General features: G+C 36.9%; 3 protein-coding genes and 1 long non-coding RNA gene across 6 annotated transcripts; 1 reads left to right on the forward strand and 3 right to left on the reverse strand.

Annotated features, from left to right (window-relative positions):
• Positions 1-115: 115 nt before the first annotated feature.
• LOC145910348 (NIPA-like protein 2) lies at positions 116-6,060 on the forward strand. Of its 2 annotated transcripts, XM_082997435.1 has the most exons (10): positions 116-251; positions 375-472; positions 695-890; positions 1,057-1,265; positions 1,379-1,532; positions 1,655-1,725; positions 1,946-2,056; positions 2,229-2,441; positions 2,603-3,550; positions 3,619-3,690. In XM_082997435.1, exons 1-9 carry the CDS (start codon positions 221-223, stop codon positions 2,732-2,734), a joined length of 1,215 nt encoding a protein of 404 aa, XP_082853561.1. In that variant the 5' UTR covers positions 116-220; the 3' UTR covers positions 2,735-3,550; positions 3,619-3,690. The 2 variants fall into 2 exon arrangements, with proteins under 2 accessions (XP_082853561.1, XP_082853562.1); XM_082997436.1 differs by lacking the exons at positions 116-251; positions 375-472; positions 695-890; ... (3 more) ...; positions 1,946-2,056; positions 2,229-2,441 and adding exons at positions 3,791-3,958; positions 4,099-4,212; positions 4,277-4,410; ... (2 more) ...; positions 5,290-5,441; positions 5,543-6,060 and having other exon boundaries at positions 2,745-3,550.
• Positions 6,061-6,132: 72 nt separating this feature from the next.
• Positions 6,133-7,288, reverse strand: LOC145910349 (mapk-regulated corepressor-interacting protein 1-like). 2 transcript variants are annotated; one of them, XM_082997437.1, is made up of 6 exons: positions 7,129-7,288; positions 7,019-7,070; positions 6,801-6,919; positions 6,695-6,742; positions 6,495-6,551; positions 6,133-6,377 (listed from the first exon to the last, which is right to left on the reverse strand). In XM_082997437.1, exons 1-6 carry the CDS (start codon positions 7,184-7,186, stop codon positions 6,316-6,318), a joined length of 396 nt encoding a protein of 131 aa, XP_082853563.1. In that variant the 5' UTR covers positions 7,187-7,288; the 3' UTR covers positions 6,133-6,315. The 2 variants fall into 2 exon arrangements, with proteins under 2 accessions (XP_082853563.1, XP_082853564.1); XM_082997438.1 differs by having other exon boundaries at positions 6,135-6,377; positions 7,019-7,067.
• Positions 7,289-8,498: 1,210 nt separating this feature from the next.
• LOC145910661 (growth hormone secretagogue receptor type 1-like) lies at positions 8,499-12,286 on the reverse strand. The gene is made up of 9 exons (XM_082997848.1): positions 12,222-12,286; positions 12,022-12,150; positions 11,444-11,573; positions 10,513-10,641; positions 10,306-10,445; positions 9,944-10,101; positions 9,447-9,521; positions 9,197-9,335; positions 8,499-8,691 (listed from the first exon to the last, which is right to left on the reverse strand). The coding sequence occupies exons 1-9, from the start codon at positions 12,284-12,286 to the stop codon at positions 8,499-8,501; spliced, it is 1,158 nt and encodes a 385-aa protein (XP_082853974.1).
• Positions 12,287-13,300: 1,014 nt separating this feature from the next.
• LOC145910880 (uncharacterized) lies at positions 13,301-18,768 on the reverse strand. Its single transcript, XR_014403218.1, has 6 exons — positions 18,404-18,768; positions 16,575-17,744; positions 16,070-16,224; positions 15,641-15,741; positions 14,749-15,064; positions 13,301-14,698 (listed from the first exon to the last, which is right to left on the reverse strand). It is a non-coding gene; the product is annotated as an uncharacterized LOC145910880 (long non-coding RNA).
• Between the last annotated feature and the right edge of the window lie 175 nt (positions 18,769-18,943).

The raw sequence follows: 18,943 nt of genomic DNA on the forward strand, positions 1-18,943 counted from the left end.
TCGACTGCGCAGACAATTCTTTCTGTGAATGTCTGTTGAAGAAAAAAACATATAAACGTTAGTTTACTGTTCTGCAAGTGGTAATTATCAGTATGCTATAGAAATCAGCACAAGAAACAGTCATATCACACAGAAATCATATGTCTGTGACGTTGCTGTCGCGGTGGTTTTGTTTTTTTTCCAAGAAAGCAACAAAATATCATGAAGATTATTGTGAAGGATGAATTATTCGGATAGCACAGTCACGCCAGGTGAAATTGTTATGTGTATTTGGCATATCTAGAAACGCAATCGTAATTAATATACCTTTGCAAAACTACAACATCTTTGTAGTTGCTTAAGATTTTGGGCTGATGGAATTTTTTTATTTTCAGGCCCAACAGAATTTCTTTCACCATCAGAACACTATAAAATTGGAATAAGTCTTGCGCTAATTGGAAACTTCTTAATTGCTGTTTCCCTTAATATTCAGGTATGAAATTGTTTTAATCAATTGAAAAGGTTGGATAACATCAATATGCAAAAGTAACACTGTAATATTTCATGCAATGGTGCAAAAATAATTAAGTTTTTACATGCAGTAAAATCTGAAATTTTTTTGAGTACTTCGACACCTAACAAATAACTATCCCTGGCATTTCTATTCATACTAATACACACCAATTACTTGGACTATTGATAAATTAATATTCAGAAATATGCCCACCGGAAGCGACTCCAAGTTTTGTCAACATTGGATCAAGAATCTGATACAAAAAGTAGCTTTTGTGGCCCAGGAAGTTATTTACGATCTGGCACTTGGTGGATTGGAATAATTTTAATGGTTTTCGGTGAAATTGGTAATTTTGTTGCCTATGGATTTGCACCAGCATCTGTTGTTGCACCGCTAGGTAAGAGATATTAAACAACACAGAAAGATGAATGTGCAAATAATATAGTGAGTGATTGGGTTTTATAGACCTCAATATTCTTAATAGCTTTAAAATCACATGATTTTCTATGTAAACATTTTTGGAAAAAAATAAATGATTATATTCAAAGCTTTTATGTATTTAGGCTGTGTTGCTGTTATTGCAAATGGAGCCATTGCAGTTATATTTAACAATGAAGCTTTGAGAATGCAAGATATGTTTGGTGCCACATTTGCTCTTGTTGGTGGATTTTTGATTGTTGAATTTTCCCAACAAAAAGACAAGATTCTGAATGCAATCCAAATCACAAACCAACTTGGCAACTGGCAATTTATTCTTTATGTTGTTATTGAGGTAAGAATTTTGGTGCAAGTTTGCAATTGCTTGTTGCACAGTAACATTTTCCAAAGCTCAAATGAATTAAATCAGTGATTGCCCCTGTCGGTTATACATTACACTATATTCAGGTAATTGTTCTCGTGCTTCTCTTATACATTCGGTCGAGACAACCTCATAAAAAGCATAGTGTGATGTTACATCTACTTGTGGTGGCGATTCTAGGATCCTTCACAGTCATTTCAGCAAAAGCTGTTTCAGGAATGTTAACTATTACAGTTGAAGGTAACATTTGTATGCAGAATGTTGATGCGAAATATATCAAATATTTAAAGTTGGGAAACTGCAATTAGCACAAAATAATTTGTATAACATATTTCCATTAACAATTTTCTGTTGTTTGACAGGAATCAGCCAACTTGTTTATTTCATCTTTTACTTCATGCTGTTCGTCATGGCAATTACAACTATTGTGCAGGTAAAAGTTTCAACTATGTTTATTGTATTGAGAGTCGCATGAAAACATTAAATACTTTTACATAGAGTTTGTTTATTTGGTGAAATCAGTCAGAACTTATTTAAATAATTTGTGTAACTCATGTAATTTCCTGTTTTTGTTGCTTAAAACTTGACCATATTATTGTAGTGCATTATTTCTCGTTATGAGCACACATAATATGTAAATAACATTTCTTCAGGTGAAATATTTAAACCAAGCAATGGCCAACTATGATATTGCCACAGTCGTCCCAATCAACTTTGTTCTTTTCACCATTAGTGCAATTCTTGCTGGAGCAATATTTTACCAGGTTTGTGAAACAAACCAATATTTTAACAATTGCAATTATGTTGCTTGTGTTAATCTGCTTTTTTGCAAAATACAGAAAATCACAATTTATGACCAAGGTCAAATTGATTTTGTTAAATTTGTTGCAATGTTTACTTTGTTGGTTGTCAAGCAAATGAAAATGTTTTTATCAGGAGTTTTTTGATCTTCCTGGAGTAAATATTCTCATGTTCTTCTTTGGATGTACTCTCTCCTTCCTGGGAGTAGTCTTCATCACATGGAAGAGCATGGATACAGGAGAGGTGGAGGAGGGATCGCTACATCTTGACATGATGCCAAACTTTATCAGAACGTTTGCGCTTTCGTTTCAAGTAAAAAACGTCCAACCACGACACAACGACCATCAGGTAGAGAACTTCAAGGTTGAGGACGTGAAAAATTTTTAAATTGTGTAGGAAATGTCTTGAAGTTCGGGACTTTAAGATAATTTTTATCAAAACGATGGTATAGGGATGTTGTGCCACAACAGCGACATATGTTGATACAATATATTATTTGTAATTTACAGTCAACGTGTTACCCAGACGATGAAATTCCATTGTTACCGCGTGACAGTCAACAAAGTTCTGTAGGAAGTTACTCAACAGCCAGTGAAAATTCCCAGACATCAATAAAATCTGTAAAGATAGAAGAAAAATGAAGGTCATGAAATTTCAACTGTAATTTGCAAAAATTCACACTTTTTGTTTTGTATATAATTGACATAATAACGGTTTATTGTATGTTGGTGCTATTTTGTACTTATTATTATTCACAATTCTTTGCAACTCACAAATTTGTTAAATATTTTATAACTTTTTGGTATCACCCACCACTTGTTGTTGTTCTTTCTATGCTTATGTTTGTCACTGCCTTAGGTTCGGAAAAACTTTCATGCAGTTTATAATACGATATTAACCATGTTGGGAAAAACAGTTTTAACCGAGGAAACCACATATCTCTCAGTCTGTGTGGAATTTAACTACGGAAGTTATTAATACAAGTTGTGATATATGTTAAACTTTCAACCCAAACTACGAGTGATCTTTATATTTTCCTGCTATGCTGAGTATGCATTTCCTCTTTGAATTCATGACATATGTTGAATTTATATTTTGCAGGAAATGAGTTTGTTAATGCAGATTATTTTGTGTCCACTGCCCTCTGCTTTGTTGTATTGCACTTTTTGTGTGGTTTATTTTGGTGCGAACTGAGATTGTGAGACTTGGTTGATTCGAACAAATCTGGTGGTGCCCTTCTTTATTTTCATTTTTATCCAGATGTTAACAAATTTTTTGTATGGTACTATTTATAAACAAGTATGATTCTTAAATAACAAACAAATTATGCAAAGCAATCATGTTTATGTCGTACAAGTGCTATTTTCCTTTTTTAACTGTTTCATATGTACTAGTATTGCAAATAAGAGATTAATTGTATTTTGATGCAAAAGAGTATTTTAAGCTTTTTGGCCAAGGTGATTAAAATGCATGAGATTACACAATGTAACATGTTAATAAATAAAGTGCCTTGTTGTTTTCATAGGTGTAGCAAATATACTGTTTTAAAGTTGTAAAAAAAGCTTGTGCAGAAATTATCCAGACCAGCATTAATGAGGTAAGATATCCCCTTCATTTTTATGCAAACCACATTACCTTGGAAAACTAAACTATCTTTATCAGTTTTTGTTCATAAAATGTGTTAAAAAATTGTTTAGATTTTTGGTGTTTTAACATGAAAGAGGAAGACAGGATTTTGGAGGTCACCTTCACTGTGAAATCTTGCAGCGTTGAAAAACTTTTGGATCCGACATTAAAAAAATATATTTCGAGCAGTTACAAAGATGACTTTGTCATCAGGGATGTGGCAGGGATCGTCACACATGGTAGATTTTGTTTGTTGTGTAAATATGATGTGTTTGACACATAAGCTGATATTATGTTTAAAAACACTCATACTTTTTACTGATTATGCTTAGGCTGAAACACTCATTGTGTTAATCAACATCCTAACTAAACTTTACAGTTGGAAAAGCTGTGAGGAGATTAAAACCTGGGGATGAAGTTTGTGGAGTTTTGCCCTTGAGTGAATATTTTGACCTTGAAAATGGTGTATGCACTTTACCAGAATATTCACTAGGTACATCTTGCCAAACTGATATTATGTGCTATCGTTAAACTGTAGTTGATGTTTTGTTGAATAGTTAAGAAACCTCCATCGCTCGCATGGGAAGTTGCTGCAAGTTGTCTCATGGATGGATTGAGAGCTTACAATGCCTTATATTACCATGGGAGACTCAGATCTGATGAAACGTTACTAATATGCAATGCTGCAACTGTATGTTACACTTGTTTTAGTGGTTACTGAATAAATGGTTAAATCTTAAATTTTTGAGTATCATCCATAGCAAAACTTGATAAGAGTCGTAATAAAGTAATGGCAATGTTTAAAACCTTCTTATTTCTTTTGTAGCCGTTTGGAGTTCTTGCCACACAACTTGCGATTTGTTGGAAGGCAAAAGTTTTTGTCACAACAAGTGGGGGGGAAGAAGCCCAACTTCTCAGGACGATGTCCCTCGATGTTGAACGAACTCTGGAAGGTCATCAGTTTATGAAGAATGTTATACTGGATGAGACTGGTGGAATGGGCATTGACTGTATTGTTGACAGTGGAGGTAAAACCTGCGATGCATTTCATCTGATAAAAACCTTCTAATAGACAACTTACATGGAAAGTATTTCTTAATAAATATAATTTCTTCAAGCATTACCAAACTTTACTGAATCTGACGAACGTGATTGGACAAAACCAATGAAGCATGACATTTTATCTTGCCTTGCAATCTCCAGTAGGTGGGTTACCCAACAACATGATTTACAGGTAAACTTACTAATATCCTTGTTTGCTCCGTAAGGTTGCACCTAGTTTAGTGCCCAACGGATGACAGTGATTGTATAGTCACCACAAAGTGGAAGTCTTTGTTTGGCCGTTCGGTCAGCAAAGTCATCTGATAGTCACACCAGCTGCACTGATGAGACCTTTTAGGTCGAAACAGTGGCCATCTGTCTGCAGCTTATACACAGTTACTAATATCCTTATCTCATAAAAATCATTAACATTTTTAACAATTGAAGACACTCCAGTGTTTATGCTTTAGGTTTCAAGTTTTACATCAATCTATTTACATTGAAGTGATTGCAAACTGATTATTTGTAGATTGATCCACCAGATTCTCAACTTCTCCATATTAAAAATTCCACATTGGCACAAATGTGCCCGGATGCTTTGTTGTTATCGACATATCGACAAAATATTGTCCTTCATGTTTTCGATGATGTTCTCAAGAAGGCTGATGCTGGACAAATAAGGTGAAGTCAGCATTTAAACTCAGTTTAATTTTTTTCATTTTGATTTGTTGTATTGTTGGTAAGGAAATGAAGTGTGAAGATAAAAGTTTTTACATCTTTAGGCCTCATCTTATGAGCGTTCTTCCAGTGAGTGAGATGGACTCGTCAATTTTATCACCAGACAAAAAGATTGTTTTAAAGTTATGACCACACCGTAACATTTCTGTCGCAAAGATTTTCTCAACCGAGCTGCAAAACTCATATGATATAAAAATAACTTCCACAAGTTTTGTAATTATTTCACCTTGCATTGTTACCGTCAGTTTTAGCTATTGTGCAATATTAAATACTTTAAAAATTATCAACCTGCGATTTTTTATAACCAACTAATGTAAAAAATATGCCGTAATATTTTGTTCTTTTTTTTGTTGGAAATCCAGCAAGAAAAAACAAACTGTCTTTATTTATGAATTTTGTATCTTAATTTTGAAATTGACCCTGTTTACAAAAACGGGCCAAAGGAACATGAAAATGTAAAATCCACCAATTATCTTGACCGAAAATCTTAATCAGACCATGATTGTATATTTTGCCTTCCCAGATTGTTCCAATTCATCCGAAACATTGTTGACAAACTAACTCAAGTAAAATGTTCCATTCTTGCAATGAACACAATTTTAAAGGAAATCTGGTTTATTTCAACGCAACCAGACAATAAATATGAAGAAGTTTAGATGTTACGGGTGGGGGCAGTAAGTTCTTGGCTTCCAGCATTTAACCTACTACAATGTTACTCACTGTACTTGAACCAAAAGCACGCTTTAGTGAATTGCAAACAAAGACCAATAAAATAAGGTAAAATCCAGCTAGAAAAAGTAGGACTAAAATTTTTTTGTCATTTAACATTCCGGAGTTGCTTTTGGCCCCAAAACTCTTCCAGATCAAACGGTCGAAAATCTACAAAGAGAGATTTTATGAAACAAACTTACCAAAACTGTTTCAACAATCACTGGGTGGCAGTATAGATTCACAAACAAGCGAGAAGCACGATTTAAAAAAACAGACTTTACGTACTTTGTAAGCTTTGGTTGGGATTTCTCTCGACATATTCCACAACATAGCGTTGATTTTCTGATAACAGAATAATCATAAATCATTAGCCATCCAAACTAATATATTATCCTATTATTATCTTGAGTATTTATCTATAATGCACATAGTAATAATGCTTTAAATGAGTCTGCAGTTAACTATAAAAAAACTATACAGCATACCATCTGCATGTTCTGGTCGATTAAATTCATTCCTCACTTTGTCCCATTCTGAAAGATAGGTTAGGATAGTTACTTGTGCTGTGGCAAATAATCAGTCATACTGTACCATCAAACAAAGCGGCAATATTTTCTTCATGTTGTGGCGTGATTGGATCACTGGAAGTGCTATTTACTAAACTTCTATTATTTCTTTTGTTTGGTGGGTTAAAATGCAACCTCTGCGACCTAAAACACATATTTTGTTGCAAAACACTTATGCTACTAAATAAAGTAGATGCCAACTGTGGATGTAGCAATAAGTAATATAAATTAAATGTGGCTTACCCCATGTTAGACCAACCAAGTTCTTTATCAGCCACTGGACTCAATTTGTCTGCTGAAACATGTTAATTAGGAACAAACATATTGCATGCAAAACAACCAAGAAAATATACCGATATGTCTTTTCGGGGTTGGTACTTTGGTTTGCTGCTTACACTTTGCTTGCAACATCACTTGAAAACATTCTTAAAAAGTCCTTTGTTACTGTATGGTTTTGTAAGATTTTGACTCAAACACAAGGGTTCTATCAGATCTGTCAAAGAAATCAACATGATTAGTTGTTCAATATCATCAATAAAACATAAACATCTGCGACTTTCCTGCAACATTAGATAAACACCAACTCTGCTAAAGAACCAGTTGCAAAAATGTTTTGGTCCGACTGCCCTTACTAAATAAGTGTAAGGCTAACAACGCGAGTAACAGAAAATATTATAAAGACAAGCCCAACAATTTGGTTTACCACCAGTTTACAGAAGTCTACGGCGAACTCATGACCAATTACAGGCATGCACAAATGCTTTCCTTATGGCTACAACTCTTCCCTCTGCGCCAACGTTAACCCCACATGTGTTGACACAACGTCTTGCCGATGTTCCGCAAGCAAATGTCGCGAAAGTGTTTAAAAATAAGTTGAAAAAAATCAAGCAATATAATTAAGTAAAATATTGTGTTATAATATGTGTTGTAGTAGAGATATAAATATACATATATTTTTTTTAATTATGAATGTTCTCAAATGTGCCGGGATAATATCTGGGGAACACAGAAGGGCCTGTCACGTTCGCTACGACATTGGTTGGTTCGTTGGAAACATTACTAGCTTCCTATCCTTTTCGTTGCAACCGATCACGAACAAAGTTCCCAACCAGTTCCGACACAAGGCCACTTTTTTTTCGCATTACGTTGTGCACCCCCCTGCCATCAAAAACTCTTTTGTGAATAAACATCGTTTACTTCGAATTCGGTAAATTCAAATCTTCGATTAATTCGAATGAAAGTAACAAATAATTTGTAATTTTTTCCAACTAAAATTTCTTTCCGCCTATTTGGGATAAAAGCTGATCCTTTTATTGTAAACCAGATTTTTCTGCTTCCATATTGCATTTGCACATTAACTGTTTTTATTTTTTGCAAGCAAAAAACAACATCCAAAGGTTTACTCAGTGGTCCCCAACTTCTTTGCGCGTCGCCCCTGCATTTAGGCTCAAAAAGCCCATGACAATACATACGAATAGTGGTTGCTTGATTAAATATTAAGTTTTCTACCTTCTTAGCTGTTTCTTTACTGTTTTTCCAATAAAGAGAATTGCTGTCACTTGGAACTTGTTTTGCTCCCAAACTTTTATTTACCTGGTGAAAAGCGACGCGTTTTTTTAACGTTTGGCGCACAAATTCAGCAATATGTAAAGAAAGTTTTGTTTCTACATCGTTAAAACCAGCAATGTCATACACTTTGTAAAGAGTGACCAATATATCCGCTTTACAAAGGTCTCTCATCGTGTATAACTGGCTCGTCAAAGCTCCCTGAGTTTCCGGTGTCTTCTTGCTTCTTAGAAATGGAACCAAATGTAGAAATTCTTGAGCTGTTATTCGGTTTATCAGATGCAGCAGATGTGGTATTTCGGCAGCAAGAAGATCTGGCGAAGAACGTTTTGGTGGCTGTGCGCATTTTCCTACAAAGTTAAAAGAAGTCATTATGTATAATGCGATGATTACAACCATGAAGCAGGATAATCCGCTTTCTTCTGACAAGTTGGACATATGTCCTGCATGGCTGCTGCTCATACAGACTAAGCCAGAGAAGTTAACTGGTTAGAGTGGACATGTTGTGCTACACTGGTGCGCAAGAGCACAACTTGAAGGCGACTTTCACGTTTATGGAAGGGATTTCCGCCACCGTTTACAACTATCGCAGAACCCCTCTGTAACATTGCAGTTTTTCATTGTCGATTTTTCTTTGTATTTAACAAAGATAAACAACATTATTGACAAGCAAAGTGTAGCCAATAATGTGATTTATGTGGGCTGCAGACAGCTCATTATTTTCATTATTGACGTCATAAATATAATTATGACACGCAAACGAACCCTAGCCATTTTAGAACAATTAAACCAGTGCAACATTTTGTTAAAGCGAAGCAAATGGTTGTGTTGCAAACTGATGGTGGATTAACTTACGTTGAACCAATGTTGTAGAAAAGAGGATTCAGACATTCGGAAACCCTCATGCAGATGTAATGAGACAAACCAAAGATCCAATCAACTCGCAAACCAGCATTTCCTGTGTTCCGTACGCTTTGTGTGTAAAAGGCGTAGGCTAATAAGGTAAGATGTAAAGATTTAATCAACTAATGGATCTGAACGTAGCAGCTCAATTTAATTTTCAAGAGAAAATATTATGTGGTATAAAACTATAGTTGGGAAATACCTGTGAAAGGGACGTAACCCACAATGTAAGAACTGACGATAAGGAATAATTGCAATATTGCCTGTCGCTCTTTTGCTCCATCTCTGTTATCTGTTTGTAAAGGTGTTGATTTAAAGCAAGTTACCGACATGAATAAACGAAGATTTCTTCCTATTAAATTGGTCATAAAAAGTTAAATTTCACTTTATTTTTTAACAGAACATTGTTTATGGGTAAAACTGTCTTCACTTCAGATGTTAGGCATGCAATCGTAATTTCCAAGCAACTTTACTTCAGGCAATCAACAAACTCTGCGAACTCTGCTCCGAAACGTCAGTTAAAGGCTGCATATTGTAATCAGTTAAGTTGTGTTTGGTCTTTTTAGTAAAAAAAGGGATTAACTTATTTCACTAAATATTTCGGATAGTAGTGCAAGATATTTTTGTAAAAACTTTCTGCTGTAGCCGTCAAGGTGACGTGATAAAAGTTGGTGGATTTTTTAAATCATATTTGTTAACAACCTGTCTTGGGTCTGCGTGCTCGTGCACGAATTCCCTCCAACTTTCGTTTCCACAAAGTAACGGCGATCACAACAGATGTAACTATTATAACTACGGACGGAAGGTAAAAGAACACAGGGTAGCCAACAGAGGAATACCAACGACAGTGATTCACCCTAGACAATACAAAAACCTTGGTCACATGTTGAATAATACCAAACCTTTAAGGAACATTTCCAAAAACCTCAATAATTTAAAGCGAGATTTCTGTTAACGGTTTGGATTTATTTGAATCCTTTCACTAACTGTTTAAACAATGTTCATAAAGTTCACAATTTTTACCAAACCTACTGTAACGTATTTGTTACAACATAACTAACCATTCTTCAGCGCATGTGCAAGCTGGCCATTTGGCGGTCACGTGTGAGCTGGTTCGGTCACGGATGGCTGATTCCATGAAAATAGCAAAGGGAACAAACCCCCCCAGGAAAGTGATTAGCCACAGTAGTAGGATGTACACCTGACATAGTTTTTTTAATTTAAAAAATAGGTTAAGTAGCACTGATGATATACTCCATCCGACATACAGAAATATGTTTGTTCTTGATCCTGGAAATTTTATGTGGCCACTTGATGGAGACATAGCGCAGAAGTGCGAAAGACAGAATGTGTGCAGCTGTGACGTAAGAGGTCCACAGATCCGAAGCCCAGTAAAACTGGAACAAAACGTTTTGTAATTAACTTGTAAGGTCGTTGTTGGAAGAAGGATGTGCAAATTGCCATATAAAGTGTAGGATGAAGGTGGAATACATGTATGTGTGTTGGCAGCACATTGCAGCTTGCCCAGTCAAAATCACCCCTACACAAGTTCAAGGCACACTTCACACAACATCTATACAGGTTTAAGGAATCGTCTTTGGTATAAAGTCAAAGACTACAAAAAACATTGGTCAAATTTTTATAATGAGGGCTGTCAGATATTGACCTAGAAATAAATAACATCTTTTTCCCTGTCCCTTTTTTGTTGTCGATCAATTTGCAAACCGTGTGAATGTGAACGCGGGACAATGGTTTGCAACACAACCTTGTGTAATGTTGTGGCTTAACTTATTATGTTTACTTAAAAAACTTGATTCACTCCGACTAAAAGTCTTCAACATTCCCGTTCGTCAAATTAACCACTTATAAAGTGGATATTAAACAGCAGCCGTCTGACCCGCAGGTGGCAGCGTTAATTCTCCCCTCTTGAGGTTTTAAACGTGACTAAATTTTCTTTCTACTTTTGCACTTTCGGTGTTTTTAACATTGTAAGGAAGGGAGGTGCCTTTTTAAGTGTAGGATGTTCTACTGTGACCCGACACGATAAGAGCTTAACTGTAATAATATTATTTTGTCGATTGAACACCAGAGGCTACTTTAACACTTACGGGTTCTGGTATGACGTATTATATTCTAATTATGACAATGCCCGATTCGGTCATAAAGACACAAAGCTTTGTAAAGATTTTCGAAACTTACTTTGCAGAAGAAATTTGGAAGCATCCATTGATCAAAGCCCCAAGTTCTTCTGTACAGCAACAGGGGACTAATAATCGCCGAGTATAGATCGGAGACACACAAGCTTACAATGAAGATCTCAAATATAGACCTACAAGAAGGTAAATGTTGGATGGTAACGCACTTTTGATACACCGGTTCACTACACAGGGAAAGCGCATTGTCATTCTTGGTGGTCGACGCTCGTCACGTTAATCTATCTCAATGTCACCTTTTTGACAACCGCCAATTACATTGCGGGAATCCTGCACGTGACTAGACGTGCACGGGTTGGTCGAGTTAATAATAGCCTCGCAGCAGCCGGAGTGGTCAGGCTTATCTTTTAATTGCTGCTCCGTAAGTTATCGTTTATTGCTTCTTGTTAATTTGGTGAATGTGAACACTATTAATTGCCAAGAATGCTGGAAACCAAATTTTCACCGGATGCAGGAACACAGATGGCCACAAAATACTTTTATTTTTACGCGGAAGTTAAAAAAGTTGTATCTTCATGTTGCATTTAGCAGATCTTTACACTTATTTGATTATTTATAACAAACCTCAGTTCCTTGGTGGAAAATATCACGGCTATCGTAACCACATTCCCGAATATTCCGACAACCGCGAGGAAAATAAGAATGACCGCAACTATGAGGATCTCGTTGTCACTAAATGGTCTTTCGTATAGACTGAAATAAACATAAAAAAACTCTACAAACTCTTTCAAGGTATAAATATTTTCAACAAATCGTTAACTTACTCGATAACTGCGGTTGTGTTTGCTTCCGAAAAGTTGGCAGAGATATGAAAAGCCACCGTTGTCATGGTAATATCCGTGGAAGTCATTTGCTGGAACAGTTTCGGGAAATCCGAAAATCTTTCTACAGGTCCGAACTATTCCTCCTTTACAAAGACGTCTTCCTGTGGACAAACTAAACTTAAACCCTGACTCATTCATGGAGTGGTGGCTGCTAAAACTTAAAGGAAAACTTGGAACAAACAAACTTTCCCAGCGAAACCTTTTTTCTGTCTGGATTCCTCGCCATTAAGTTAATTACGTCGCCTTGTGATTGAAGGTTTCAACCGCTCACATTATTCTCTCGACGTGTTCGGCATCGAACCATTGTTACGTTTAAGCTGTTGTTGACACTCCACGTTAATTATAGCAAGTGTGCGAAAAAGGATTTTTTATATTTTGTCAGGTCAAAAATATTCTCAATTCTACATAATTGTCAAAGCAAAGTCGCTACACCCCAAAGGTGTTGAACACAACGATCTCCCAGCTTTCACAATTCACTTTTCAAATTCAATTGAGAATCTCAGTGTGGAAACTTGAACTTACCTTCTAATTATTTCGCGCCGCATCAACTTCGTGTGGTGACGACCGGGAGGGAAACTTGCTGCCAATCTCAGGTTCCAAACTTGTCTCTGGTTCCAAACTTGCTGTCAATCTCTGGTTCCAACAATGCTATCAACTCGCTACCCAAACTACTCTAATTTAAGGTTTTCGAATTCCATTTGGTCACGTTTTACCAATAACTCAACTATTATTAAGTGGGATTTTCACATTTGTTGTCAGCTGGTATTGCTTGTTTAAATTACGTGGAAGATTTTGTGACATGAAGTTTTCAATAATCATCACAAACTGATATCCAATATTTTCCCGGACCTCAATTTCACCATCTACAACTCATATGATTTCTATTACGTCACAACGAAAAGAGAATAGTTTAAATACTGGTTATGACAGTAAACGCGATTTGAATTTACGTCACAATTGGAACGGCCACTCCTCATCCGTTCTGACGTCACAATGCCGTGAATGACAATTTATTCGAATCGTAGTAAAAGTTTATTTGCAAAATCAAGTTACGCAGAATCGTAATGTCTACCAAAGGTCTACCAAGTTAAGGAAGGATGTCCCTCTGCGAAGGGATTTTGGATACAATATCTATCGATCGCTCCCGGTGAGGTTCGAACTCGTGACCATGGGCACATCGCAACCGGATGTCGCAATCAACTTCATTGTGATGTAAATGCTTTGGCTGCATTTGTCAGAAAATAGGACAAATATAACTGATAATTCTCTTGGAATGTTTTTCACCCAGAGGGCAATTGGTAAAACATGTTTCCAAAATCAAAATTGAATGAAGAATCGGTAAATTAGTAGTTTCATGTTTGACGAAGCAGACGCAAGAATTACAAAGTACAAGTGGCCTCTTGGTGGCGCTACAGATGTCTGAATGGCGTTTGTCGAAATATTTACGTTATGTTGGCTTGACACTGTTAGTATGTTTGTTGGGGCTGCAAGTTATGGCATCAAAAAATCGTGTAATGGCAACATTATATATGTCAGAGGCATCATTAGGCTTGCCGGACACAGTCAGTACATTTTGATGGAACAGAGGCGTGTACGGTTGACTAGTCGTGTGGTTGGTTATCCGAATAATACACATAGCGCCACCACGAGACGAGAAGAAAAGATATTCATATAGTTTGTATAGATCAGTGGCTAACGAGTTTGGGCCAAATTTAAGAACAGAAATGCTGCAAAAATAAATAAAAGACGGAAGTAAAGTTGCACGATATTATGTTTAAGCAATAAAACCAATAATCCTAACTTTTTTGAGCTCGCTAAAAACAATGACCTAAAGTTAAAACAAGTTTCCTGATCAATAATTTACACAATTTCAAAACATTCAATACTGCATTCTCCAAACAACGGGTTTTAACCACTGTTATGTTTCCACTGAATTTACTTTAGTGCTGAAAGGATGGATGTTGAAGAAAACACGAGTTTGATGCTAAAGTGCAATTATTTTATAAAAGTGTTTTAATTAATTTTGATTAATTAATGTACTTTGGTGTAAAACAAGAAACCACTCAACGAGCAATATGAGATACAAAATCAAACTCAACGAACATTATATTTCCCATTACTCCTGGTCGTGTGCTTTTTATCAAAAATATATCCTGCTAGTGTTTGTTGGGAGATCTTTCAAAAACCAACCGTTATTCTGAAGCAGTCGTTCAAACACTACTGTGTCCGTCATCATTGCTTACAGAAGACTTGAGTCTCGAATCAATCGTTTATTGTTCAACGAATACTTTTCTCCTCCCGTTGAAATCTGCCACAGAAACTTCACGCTTCACTGGTTTGCTGAAAACTTTGCTCTCCATTTTCCTCAAAGCAACGTCGACCTCGTGGCGCTGGAGGTCGCCCTTGTTTCTCGCCACCTGTGCACAAAACCCTGGAGTTGAATGGAAATAATGTGGACAAATCTCACCTGTCGTGTTTCAACATTGCCGGTAGCTTGGGTGATGCTGATTGGTTGGTTGCACATCTTCGTTAGTTTCCAGGCTTCTGATTGGTCGATCCGCCGTTGTTTTATCGGTTGTAGATTTTACTTCGACTTAAAGTTGAAATTGAAATCTCGACCATGGAAACAAATATTTTGAAGAATTGGACGGTTGGTTTGTGTGAGTAAATGTGTAGTGAGGAAAGTATCTCAACACGGGGGGTTCTGTATGGAGTTTTCTGGAAAGCCTCCCTCAGCCTCTTGATTTTAAACAAAGACATTGCATCTCCGGCTACAAGTTTTTCTGCATCAAAACATAAGGATTCTTTTGTCAAAGTCAATCTTATACACTGTAGTGTTCACATATAGAATAGTTATTTTTATATTTGCCAAGTAGTTGCAATAAACACTACTAGAAATCTAACCTACAAGTTATTCAATCTTTTTCTGGGGTTAGTACTACAAAAGACATCTCCAGTAAACATTATACTGTATTGCTGCTGCATTGACAGAAGCATTGAAACCATACATCAGCATCTCTTTGTCACCACTTTTATCCAATTGAAACCATACACCAATCAACAAAAAGTATTGAGTCACATGACACACTATTTCTCTAACAAAGGAATGTCAGTTGTTCATTGTTTAGTTTCGGATGGAATGGAAAGATGAGTCAAAAAGAACCATACATCAGCATCTCTTTGTCGAGATTTACATAACAACTGACCAAGTCAAGTTCACCGTCAGTTTAATCTTTTTGACTCATCTTTCCATTCCATCCGAAACTAAACAATGAACAACTGACATTCCTTTGTTAGAGAAATAGTGTGTCATGTGACTCAATACTTTTTGTTGATTGGTGGAAACAATCCCACAGTACCTTCAGGACTTTCCCCTTCACTCATTACCAGGTGTTGCTTCTAACATTGCTCACATGCAATCAACCGTTCCATTAAGTGGCGGAAATGACGTAGCTGCGTCCTAAACGTGTTGATGACAAACGTTACTGGTCGTTATTTATAGCAAATATGTTACAAGGATGATACACGGGTTTGTTGCTGAACTGACTTTATATAGAAGAGATAGTGATTAAGTGTGTTGTAAGATATACTGGTGTGTTATCAGGACATAACAGTTACGTGGTTTAAAGGCAGTGTGATTCTCTCAGGCAAGACCGCTGTCTTGCACGTGGTTTTTTTTCGAAACAAGCAAACTCCTTAATGACGTCACAAAAATATTACTTGTGGAAAATTTCGGATTTGTCAAATTATGAGACATATTTTAACTGAAGTTGTTGCCATGCATTTACCTCATAGTGCTTTGTACAACTCCGTCCATGGCCTCCTGAAAGTATGGTCCATTTGTTTTGTGGAATAACTCCGTTGGGAACGAATGTGACTCATTTTGAAGAAGTAATGGCCACGGCAATTGTCCCATCCGAACACCTCCCCCTGGGTAGTTTACCTACAATGGAACACATGGGTATTCCCCTATTCGGATTGTTTTGAAGCACGTAATGCCGTCACGTGGTTATTGTGCTATCAACCGTATCCGCACCGAAACATGGTTGGTGAAATAACCACACAATGCGAGAGCATCAATATATACTAGAGTGTTACTTAATAAACATTTGCTGATATAACCGTATATGTACTGTATTAAGGTATTTGGTGTCAAATTGTAATAATTCTTCAAGCAAACCTCGCCATGTAACGATTTAGTTGACTTTTCACCAAGAAATCTCTGGACTGTTGTAGATAAAATACTACTATTTAATGTTCCACATTGGGAAAAACACCAGTAGGTAGTTTTACCTGCAGTGATTGGTCGTTTGATGACGTTGAATCCTGTGGTTTTATGAAAGCACGAAGTTGAAGCTGACTCCAATGTGAACATGATACTGCCGAGTTGGCTGTGGTGTGAATGTGAACAAGTATCTCCGATGATGTTTTCCTCCAGGGCGATTTGTAAAACAGAACTTGGATGTCAGCATCATGGGGAGGTTGCGTGGTTTCAGTTTTGTCCCCGAACAATGTTTCCAATCACAAACCGAATCCCGCGTGGTTTAAAGGGAAATGTCTCCACGTGTATTGTGAGAGATTGAGTCCAAAGATGACGCAAATATTCTTTGCAACTCGCTTCTTGTAACCCAAGAATTCTTCGAACTTTCTTGCGACTTGAAGTTCCCTCTCATTTCATCAGTTCCAAACGCCGTCGCTTTAGTTTGACATTGAGCACGTGTTCTCAAGGTCATAAGGGACAAATATATTGGGCGTGGGACTATGTGTGAACATGAGGCAGCGACGAATACATGACATGAATGCAACTGTGTCAGATCATACAGTGGGGATTGTTTACTGACAGAGAGTGGCGAATACTTTGCTACTTGCTCGTTTGGCAGCAACTGGGGTTAGCGACCAATGGGCACGTAATTAATAACGCACAGATAACGTTTCGCGTATTTACAAATTGCGGGACGCAATGGCACATCTGACGAATTACATTAAACAACACCCAGAACATGATAACATTGTGACTCACAAATGTTCATCTTATCACGAACAAAGTCTTTCACACGATTATGTGAACCCACATGAAGTAATTTCGTGAGTGAAATAGCAGGAATTCTTAATCAGTGAAATCCAAACATTATTATCAACAAATTTTAATGAAAAAAGTAAATCAGCATTTTGAAGATGTTTCAGGATTATCTACGTTTTCTATGAAACAGTTGTTGACAAATTTAGCCCCTTCGTTAGAAAGTTGAATAATAGAAAAAACAAACAAGCCTAAATGAAAGGCCGAACCCCATCGCCCAACACAAACGCCCTCTGTGACCTTCGGCGCGCGTTGAAATCTCCAACATATATTTCACGGTTGACTGGCCATGCATGCACTTTCCTCAGCATCACATTAAACCCAACATCAAATTCTTCACTTGGAGCTGGCGGCGATTCGTTGGTCGAAGGTTCATTCCGTCGCCCCTGAGTTAAACAGTCGTTACACAAAGAAAAGTATTGTTGCATTTTCTTTCCAAAAAAAATTAACGGCGGAAATCATATTTGTGTTGAAACAAAATTAATTCCTATGGTCGAATTGAAGCCATAAGATGGTTTAAATCGTTTGAAATTTCGATGTTTGTGCAAAGCAAACTTTGTGCTTTACATGGAAATACCCCGGGCTCGGTTTACCAGCCGCCCATTGTTCGCCACACAACATTTACTAACGTGCGTCAGACCGCGTGTGCTGCTGGCGTTACAGCCCTAGGGTTACCAGCAAGTGACTGTGCTGACATTGAAAGTTTCACCGGATTATTCCTTTCTGCAAACTAAGGATGTTATAACAGAAATATTTGACATAATTTTACGTAAACGCAAGGTGTGTTTGATTGCGACCTTGAACTATCAACCACTTCACCATGAAAGGGAATACTTTCCCATATAATGTTAAGCAAAACCTGCTACTGAAATGATTAGGGTTCAACACAGACCGAATCAAAAAAGAAGTCAGTTAATTGACTGCTGTAAACCCATGGAAACCTTTATGGCGTACTTTCTCCTCATGTTCATAACATTTCTACACAAAGTTGGCTGTGGCAAAAAGTTCGACAACATTTTAGATACAGATGTAAGTTTATACTTACAGAGGGGGTAACGCTGGGGTTGTCCATTGGTCGCTAGGGGTGAGGGTGGGATTGGGGGTGCTCGGTGTCTGTTTGGGAAAAAAGTTTGTGAAATTGTCTGGGTTTGTTTGAGGGTTCGTCAAATTCCTTTCCTGATGGCGACCAGGATTGAAATTTCAGTCATTGAACAAAGCAGTGGAAACCAGGATGATGTGAAGGGAGTCTTGAAGATGAAGGTCACCTTGGTATCTTCCCCACCCCTTGGAGAGACTTGTCGTTTGATAACTGTTACTGTGTTTAGTCGTTTAATGTTGTATAGCGACATGGCTAGATGCTTTATAAAGATCCTGCCATCTTTCAATTGCTTTCAACATAAAAAAAGTATAATTCCTGAAATAACATCAAACGCAGATTTCAAAAAGATTGTTTAAAACAAATGCAAAGTTGCAGAATTTGCGACGAGGTTAGAATTGATTTAATGACATTTCTCAAATGAAGAACTTTACTCAATCACGCTGCCCAAACATTGTAACGACGCGTTTCTTAAGTTAAATCTAAACA

The sequence above is a fragment of the Ascidia mentula genome, chromosome 8 (assembly GCF_947561715.1).
Source record: "Ascidia mentula chromosome 8, kaAscMent1.1, whole genome shotgun sequence".
In the NCBI taxonomy this organism is placed as follows: Eukaryota; Metazoa; Chordata; class Ascidiacea; order Phlebobranchia; family Ascidiidae; genus Ascidia; species Ascidia mentula.

Bases quoted from the DNA above. Each gene is read 5' to 3' on its own strand.
- LOC145910348 (XM_082997435.1), top strand. From the start codon at position 221: ATGAATTATTCGGATAGCACAGTCACGCCAG. The intron at 891-1,056 runs GTAAGAGATATT...TTATGTATTTAG, and splicing joins ATCTGTTGTTGCACCGCTAG to GCTGTGTTGCTGTTATTGCA. The intron at 1,726-1,945 runs GTAAAAGTTTCA...ACATTTCTTCAG, and splicing joins CAATTACAACTATTGTGCAG to GTGAAATATTTAAACCAAGC.
- LOC145910349 (XM_082997437.1), bottom strand. From the start codon at position 7,186: ATGTTGCAAGCAAAGTGTAAGCAGCAAACCAAAGTACCAACCCCGAAA. The intron at 6,552-6,694 runs GTATGCTGTATA...TTCTGTTATCAG, and splicing joins TCGACCAGAACATGCAGATG to AAAATCAACGCTATGTTGTG. The intron at 6,378-6,494 runs GTACGTAAAGTC...CTCTCTTTGTAG, and splicing joins TCCCAACCAAAGCTTACAAA to ATTTTCGACCGTTTGATCTG.
- LOC145910661 (XM_082997848.1), bottom strand. From the start codon at position 12,286: ATGACAACGGTGGCTTTTCATATCTCTGCCAACTTTTCGGAAGCAAAC. The intron at 10,446-10,512 runs GTATGTCGGATG...AAACTATGTCAG, and splicing joins TCAAGAACAAACATATTTCT to GTGTACATCCTACTACTGTG. The intron at 8,692-9,196 runs GTAAGTTAATCC...TTAACTTTGTAG, and splicing joins TTCTACAACATTGGTTCAAC to GAAAATGCGCACAGCCACCA.